The sequence below is a fragment of the Petaurus breviceps genome, unplaced genomic scaffold (assembly GCF_028583685.1).
Source record: "Petaurus breviceps papuanus isolate PSGF00001 unplaced genomic scaffold, PetGlider_PUasm1.0 90444, whole genome shotgun sequence".
Lineage (NCBI taxonomy): Eukaryota > Metazoa > Chordata > Mammalia > Diprotodontia > Petauridae > Petaurus > Petaurus breviceps.
The window spans coordinates 880,072-888,958 of record NW_027187256.1 but is presented as its reverse complement, the minus strand read 5'-3'; the positions used below and the strand labels follow the sequence as shown (position 1 = coordinate 888,958).

General features: G+C 41.3%; 1 protein-coding gene across 1 annotated transcript; it reads left to right on the top strand.

Annotated features, from left to right (window-relative positions):
- The first annotated feature begins 299 nt into the window (after nucleotides 1-299).
- LOC138177601 (olfactory receptor 52H1-like) lies at nucleotides 300-1,247 on the top strand. The gene has a single exon (XM_069108814.1). The coding sequence runs from the start codon at nucleotides 300-302 to the stop codon at nucleotides 1,245-1,247; it is 948 nt and encodes a 315-aa protein (XP_068964915.1).
- Nucleotides 1,248-8,887: the final 7,640 nt, after the last annotated feature.

The window sequence follows — 8,887 nt, the reverse complement described above, 5'->3', positions numbered from 1 at the left end:
TGTATACAACTTTATGTGTGTAAGAATGACTTCCCTCAATGGCTTTAGCACTCTCTTCCTCTGCTGGGACAAGGAAAGGCCTTAGTCTATTCTACAGAATCTGCAACATGCTCAGGTTAACACTGAGCTGTTCTTCAGTGTCCCACACCCTGCAGAATTCTTCCCATTATGGAAGAGCCCTTCAAGAAAACAGAAAATTTGACACTGGCACATTCCTCAGTGCCACCATCACCTCTGGCAGTTAATTCTGGCTTTTGACATCTCTTCAGGGCCCAAGAATCACCCCTTCAGGAGTCCTGATGGCCACATTCAACCTAAGCAGCTACAACCCCAGTTCCTTTACCCTCGTGGGAATCCCAGGGCTTGAGAAGTTCCATGTCTGGATTGCGATTCCTTTCTGTGTCATATACATTGTGGCCATTGTGGGTAACTGTGTCCTTCTGTACCTCATTGCTAGGGAGCACAGCCTCCATGAACCCATGTTCTTTTTCCTCTCCATGCTGTCCCAAACGGACCTGATTCTGTCATCGACCACAGTGCCCAAACTGCTCAGTAACCTCTGGTTTGGTGACAAGAAAATCACCTTCTCAGGCTGCCTCACCCAGATGTTCTTCCTCCATTTCAGCTGTGCTGTGGAATCTGCCACACTGATGGCCATGGCATATGACCGCTATGTAGCCATATGCTCCCCACTGAGATATACCACCATACTGACCCACCAGGTCATCATGAAGATCATGGCAGGAATCATCATCAGGAGCTTCTGTGTCATCTTTCCAGTTGTTTTCTTGCTAAAGCGATTGCCCTTCTGCCGAACACATGTCATCCCTCACACATATTGTGAACACATAGGGGTGGCCCGACTCTCCTGTGCTGACATCTCCATCAACATCTGGTATGGTTTTGCTGTGCCCATTATAACTGTCCTCTCTGACATTGCGCTTATTGTTGTCTCTTACACTCTCATCCTGAGGGTTGTCTTCCACCTTCCTTCTCATGGTACCCGCCAGAAGGCTCTTGGAACCTGTGGGTCTCACATCTGTGTCATCCTCATGTTCTATACTCCAGCCTTCTTCTCCATTCTTGCCCATCGCTTTGGACACAAAGTTCCACGTCATGTGCTCATACTATTTGCCAACTTTTATGTTGTCATTCCTCCAACTCTCAACCCCATTGTCTATGGAGTGAAGACCAAGCAAATTCGTGATAAGATTCTCCTCCTATTTTTTCCAAAGAGGACAGAGTGACATCTGAGTATTGATATGGGAATTGGAAGTAGCTGAGGAGAATTCTTTAAAAAAATCACTTTGTGACATTTTCCATAAAAAGAAGAAAGCCATATTGATTTCAATCTCCATAAACTTCAAGAATCGAACCCTAGTACAAGGAATCAGTAGAATAGAAATAGGAAAACTATAACAAGGAAATTACAAAAGATGGTTTATTCCGAAACAGAAGGTCAAGATAGCTTTGACCAGGAGGGAGAGAGAGACCCAATTTGTTCTTGAGCAGTGTGTATTGTGAATTTGTGGCTTGCTGAAATCAAAAGAAGTGATTAGGATAGATATTCTTCCTCTTTTCCTAGTGTAATGGAAATGTAAATTTTAAAGATCTTCCCTGCCCCTAGGCTAATGTGCACCTGAAGCCTGGGGTGGGAGGCTTGTTTTTCAGTAGCTACTTCTTGATTGGCCAGTGAGTCAATAAGGTTGTTACATTCTCTGAGCCAGGAGAAGGCTATATAAGTCCTGATGTGTAGCTTTGTTTTGGGACCCACTTTGAGAAGTGTTCTGTGATTTGATCTGAATTCTGGGAAGCCGTTGTTGAGAGTCCCCTGGCTTTGAAAAACCCAGAATGTGGAAACCCAGATGTTGACTGGGTATGGATGTAATGGTTGGACAGTTTGGAAATCTGTCTACTTGATGTTTCTGTCTTGATAATTATGCCTGTATACTTTGAGGTTCAGGGTGCTGACCTTTTCTCCTGAACAAGGTAAACGATATATGTCTGACTGATTAAAGTAAGCTTGTTAACCCATTTTGAGTTGCTTTCCTTTAACAAAGCAGATCCAAGAACCTGTGGTAGCTGCAAACCCTGAGGACGCTTGGGGTGCTTGCTGCTACACCTAGCCATTTAGAAATATGTTTTCCAGGCAGGGGACTTGGGGATCAATATTTCACCAGAGGAGAAATCTGTAAGACATCTCAGGCACAATATTACACATTTGAAGCCAAATTAATTTGAATGAAATGTGAGGTGATAGTCACTTGATCTTTATTTTCACAGAGTAAGAGCCCAGCTACTAATATAGGAATCTCGACATTTTCCAGTTGGAAGTTTGTTCATCCAGACTTTCAAGAGTCTCTATCTTGAAGCCCCCTGCTAATCCTGTCACTGTGAATGCCAAAAAATTGAGATGCATATACACAAATTAAAATAGTAGCAGAAAAATAAAAAAAGAATTTGGTATTCTCTATTATGTATACAAATTTAATTTTCCCTCATGGGGTATGACATTTGGGGATCACAACTGGATTATGATTTGGTGCAGGAAGAAACCAAGCATTCATAAATTCCAACCCTCGTATTTTCCAGCTGAGGACACAGGAGGCCAGAGAAGTTCAATATTATGACCAGGTTGCACATCTTCTAAGTATCTGGGTCTTACTTAATACAGACAAAGATAAGTTAACTAATAGGTACCATGTCACCCTGTAGACTAATGGTGAACTAAAGTGATACCCAAGGCCTGGAACAGCAAAAGAAGCCCTGGCTTTAGTGTCAAAGGATTTGCGTTCAAATCCTCCCATGTAACTTATTATGTGTATGACATTAAGTGAGGACTCAACCATATTGAGCCTCAGTTACCTCATGTGTAAAACAAGGAGTAGGTTTAGAAGGCTTCCAAGGTCTTTTCCAGCTCTACTTCTGTGGTCCTATGAAGTAATCAAAGATATCAGCTACTCTTGGGACTGTTCCTTTCTGAAAACCTCTAGTTTGTTTTGTTTTAACAAGGATTGCTCTCCACTCCAAACATCAATGAGCATGCTCTACCACATGCTAGGAACCATTCTAAGTACTAGGAATATGAAGAAGGGTAAAACACATTCTCTGATTTAAATGTAAGACTTTTCTTTGTCCCCCTCATGTTACTTTTTTTCTTTTGGTTCATAGTTCAAGTCTATCAACAAGTAGGACAGAGCAGGAACTACAGGGAGAAAGGGAAGGAGGTTTGATGACAGGTATGAGAGAGGTGAGAGTAGAAAAAGAATGAAAGCACAATGGGAGAAATAAATGGTCTGAGCAGTGTCTTGGAAGAGGGGCTCAAAGGGAAAAGTGAAAAGGGCAGGGGCAGAAGTTGATGCTAGATACTCTAGAACTCTCTGGAACTCCTGCAAGGATTAAAAAAAAAAGATGAGTGATGGAGAAAAAGGGGTGCTGGGGCTGAGATCTTCAGGCAGGGTCATCCTTCCCTTGGAGGAACATGTAATAGCTGTTCATTTGTCTTTGGGACTGACACAGTCTATTAAAACCTAAGTGGAATGGGGATGGGAGAGAGCAGAGTGTGGGGAACAGTGAGGGGTGGGGAATGTGAAAGTACCCAGAGGAAGGAGGAACCTGGGATTTTATTCCTGGGGAAGAGAAGATGCTGGCATATAGAGTATCTTAAGGTCTGGAACCCTACCTGAAAAATAAGGATGCAGAATCAAAGGCTTAATAGAGAGTTAGCAGAGATCTTGAAAGAAGAAACAGAATCCAGAAAAGCACTTCCTGAAGGGGAAAGCACTTGGGTCAGTTTTCTTTAAGGAAAAGAGATATATGATTTGGCAGAAAAGGTGGGAGAGGGTGTCAGGCACAGAGCGTGATCTCTATGACAAAGAGAGTATACAGCATATGAGGAATACAGGATTTTAAGCTGGAAGAGACTTACAGATCATATAATACAAATGTTTCATATAATCAATGAGAAATTGAAGGCCACAGAGGTCAGTGACTTAGATCGTTTCACACATTTAGTAAAAGGTAGAGACGAGATTCCTATCTAGCTCTTCTGATACAAGTAGAGAATACGATGTCTGACAGAGATGAGGCATTCTGATGACTGTACTGGAGAAGGGAAGGTTGAGGGGAAATGATGGGGAAAGGGATTGTAGCACTGGGAGAAGAAGAAAAGAAGAGCATACCAAAGAATCATAAGAAGTTAATTAGGAAGATCCCAGAACAATGGGTCAGTGTGGGGCGAGGGTGAAGATCCCAGAACAATGGGTCAGTGTGGGGCTAGGGTGAAGATCCCAGAACAATGGGTCAGTATGGGGCTAGGGTGACGATCCCAGAATAATGGGTCAGTGTGGGGCTAGGGTAGGGGCTGAAAGTGTAAGGGGATTGTGGGGTGATGAGTATGGAAAAGGAGGAATAGGTAAGGGGCAAGAGCTAAATAGAGGAAAGGGTGAGTAGTCCATTACAGTACATAGGTCATTGGAATACATCTGGAAAATCGGTGGATTGGCAGTGTAGAAACTAGTGGATTAAAGACTGGAAGATCGGGTCAAGAATATTTGTTTATGAAAACAACCATGAAGGAGCAGGAAATGTGAGGGAATAAAAATGTAGTGATGTTTTAGTACTTGCCCAAACACTTCTTAGCATACAAGGGTCCTGGAAAGAGTAACATATTGATTGTCATGTCAATGGTACAAATATGAGTGTTTATGTCTGGGCGACTTAGGGGGAGCCTGGGAAAGATCTTTGGATTATTGTATATATATGTCTCTCCATTAGTATTCAGTGCTTATTTTCACATGTATCTGGAAACATACGTTTAAATGTGTGTATCTATGTATGGAAGGGTAATATTATACTTTATGGAAGGGTAATATTATACTTATGTCTACCTGGTTGTACTTCTGAGTGTGTGTGTGAGAGAGAGAAAGAGGAAGAGAGACAGAGAGATAGAGAGGCAGAGAGACAGAGTGTGTGTGAGACAGAGACAGGGAGACAGAAAGACAGACACAGAGACAGAGATAGAGACAAAGAGAGACAGAGAGAGAGAGAATGGAGAATTCATTCATTTAATACACATACACTGAATTGTTGTTCAGGCATTTTTTTTTGCCAAAGATATTGGAGTGGTTTACCATTTCCTTCTCCAGCATATTTTACACATGAGTAAACTGAGGCAAACAGGGTTAAGTGACTTCCCGGGGACACCCAGCTACTAAGTGTCTTGGGTCACATTTGAACTCAGGAGTCTTCCTAACTCCAGGCTCAGAACTGTATTAAATGTTGGGGAGAAACAAATTACACTGTTAGTTCCCAGTTTTACCTTAAGACATTTCTTCCTGGATGTAGAGAACTCATGACACCAATAATAAACACTACAAGGTAATGACATAGCAGAGCACACCTGGACATTCAATAAGAGGAAGGATCAGCAAAGGAAGCTTCCGAGAAGGAGTAAGACATAACTAAGCCTTGGAAAATTGTAGGATTTGACTAGGCAGAAAAGAGTTCTTCCTGTGGAATGGAAAGATACAGATTATTTGGATAAGGTAAGCAATTGGGTGTGGTAAAGGAGAGGAAGGAGTCAAAAATGACTGTAATGCCAAGCTTAAGAGACTGGAAAGATGATAAGAGAGGAGGCCATGTGTCATCATGGACAGAGTGCTAGAATAAGAGTAAGAAATCAGTCCATCTACCTTCAGTCAAGTCCCTCTTCTGATTCCAAAGCTGAGCAAATTATCTAACCTCTTTGAATCTCAGTTTCTTCATCTGGAAATTGAGAATGATAACAATCAGTGTAACAAAATCACAGTGTTCTTCTAGAGAAAAATGAAATAATGTACATAAAGCAATTTAAAACCTTGAAAGTGTTATATAAATGTCATTTGGGTCAAGTGAATGACCTTTCAAGGCTGGTGAATGTTTGTGGACAAAGGAGGTAAAAAGAATGTGGAGAAAAGGAGAATATTTCTATTGTGGTATGTGAGGGCCTGTGGCTTTATGTATAGGTATAAAGTTCTGATAGAATATGGAGGAATGAGAATGGATAGGAGTATGGATAGGAATGCAAATCGAATGTCTGTGGGAGTAGGTATAACATTTTGCCTTAGCAATATAGAAATGTAAACACTTTCTCTGAGATAGAAGAAAAGGGAGAAAATTTGAGCTAGAGAAATAGAGACAGAGAAGAGGGGTGATGTGAGCTTGCACTGATTGGATTTCTTGAATAAGGGCAAGCAGGCATTTTTAGTACTAAACAGAAAAGAACTGGATGAGCCATTGTGGAAAAATACTATGGGATCACAAGAAAATGAGAACCTGGTTAACAGGAGGGAAGTTCCTTTTGAAGTCAGAGAAGAGGAACTAATTGCAAAGCAGCTGGTCTCAGTTCTGGGACTTCAGAAATGCTCAACAATCTAAGAACATATATGGAATATTTTTTTTTATTTAGTCAAAGATTCAGGGAATCAGGGAACATAAGTACGTTTTAAATAAAGGAAAATATAAAGGGGCAGGTTACCAGTTGCTGACTTGGAAATCAGCCTGGGTGGGGTTTCAAGTGCAGCCAAGAAAAACTCCATAAAATTTTATTCACTATTCCGTGTTCTCTACTGCATTCAGAACTTGAAAAGTACTTTCATTTCCTGTCTTCATTCCTCTTTGAACCGCATCAACCATCAAGTCAATACAATTCAAAGCAACTTGACAAGCATTTCTTAAGTGTCAACTATGTGTCAGGCACTAGACATGGAAAGACAAAAATTAAGCAGTGATTTCTATTGTTTTGAAAAATGGAAATGGGAGATGAGGCCAAAATGGTGGAGTAAAGATAGGAACTCGCCTGAGCTCTCCCCCAAATATCTTTAAATAATGACTTTGAACAAATTCAAAAGTAGCAGAACTGGCAAAAAGATGGATTAAAACTAATTTCCTGCCAAAGACAAATTAAAAGAGTGACAGGAAAGGTCTGTTGCCCCAGGGTGATGAAGTCCCCAAAATGGGTATCCTATTGTTTGACTGACATAGAGAGTTGATGGAGGTCTGTAGAATCAAGGAAAAAGATGAATCATCAGATGGCAATGGCATCTGGCTTTTCATTTTGAATGTTAATATGATGAAAAATAGAACCATAGACTCTTGGAGGTAGATTGGTATATTAAAAGTCATCATATTTATCCTTCTACCCAGGATTGTAATTTTCTCTATATTTCTGTAATATACCCATCAAGATTGTACTCAAACACGTCCTATAATGGAGAGTACATACATTGTGTCTGTGTCTGTGTATGCAATTCTAAATGTATGAGATGGCCTGTGAGAGGATGCAAGTATTATATAGATCTATGTTTAATATATGGGTATGCATATCAGTGTACTATTACATAAATGTGTATATATTTCTTAATATACACAAGTTTACATTCCTCATACCCCCAGCAGAAAAAAAGCTCCTTGAGTGGATACTTCATTTCTTTCATTGTATTGTCTGTACAGTACCTTACATATAATAAATACTTAATAAAATGGTGGTAATGATTGAGCATGTCTGTGTTGTTCTCTTGCAATCATGTGCCTCATTCTCAAGTAAAACTCAATCATAGGAAGATATGATGGAGCTATTGTCACTGGAGGTGTTCAAGTGAAGGCTGGATAACACTCAGAAATGCTGTACAGGGCATTCTGTGCAGGGACAAGTTGACCTTAATGATCTCTGAAGTCCTTTCCACCTGTGGGGTTACAGGGTTATGTTCTATCCTGAATCCTTCTTTCTTCAGCCTCAGCTCATCCTCTTTTCCAAGAGCTGGGGGACAGAGCAGTGTAAGGGCAGGAAAACAAGCCCAAAAATGCATTAACGAAAAGCTACAGGCAGCATAGTTAGACAATTGGCCTTGAAGCCTAGGACAAAGTCCCTCTTGTGACACATGCTGTATGAATATGGGCAAGTCATTTGACGCTAAGTGCCTACAGGATTCTGTAAGTAGCAGAGGAGTCTTTGTGTATTCATATAGGGAGTTCCTTACAAGGAATACTCTAGACTGTTGTAATCACAAATCCAATCTGATTTTCAATGAAAAATTAATTCCTTTCATTTTGTCTTTCCTGAACACTTCAAAAATGCTCTTTAATATCCAAACAGGCAAAGAACACCTTCTGATCCTTGGCAACATAGAAATAAGGGAATAGAGACCTGGTCAGCAGCAAAACTTTGTCTCTATTAACCAAGCCATATGGGCTTATTCCATGGAATATGATCACTTATTATCCATGCTAAGAATGAGCTACAGGGGCAGCTAGGTGGCACAGTGAATAGAGCACTGGCCCTGGAGTCAGGAGGATCTGAGTTCAAATCTGGCCTCCGACACTTAACCCAAAAACTAGCCATGTGACCTTGGGCAAGTCACTTAACCCCAATTGCCCTCCAAAAAAGGGGGGGGGGCGGCCAGGTAGCACAGCGAGTAAGAGCACCGGCTCCAGTGTCGAGATGACCTGGGGATCAAATCCCAGACTCAGACACTCAGCACCACACCCAGAAATAACTGACCGTGTAACCTTGAGCAAGTTACTTAACCCTGATTGCTTAAAAAAAAAAAAAAGAATGAGCTACAGCCAGGCCCACCCTTTCAGTCCAGGTCTTGACTCAACAGAAAAACTTTCTCTCCTTGTCTTCATAAGGGCTCAGAAACCACCGAAAACAACTTCTCCTCCCCCTCTTCCTTGTTGTTGTTGCTGCTGCCTCTACAATTGTTGTTGTTTTTGTTGTTGTTGTTGTTGTTCTCCTCCTCCCTCTCCCCCTCCTCTCTTTTCCCCTTCTCTCTCTCTCTGCCTCTCTCTTTCTCTCTCTCTCTGTCTCTGTCTCTCTCTCTGTCTCTCTCTGTCTCTCTGTCTCCCC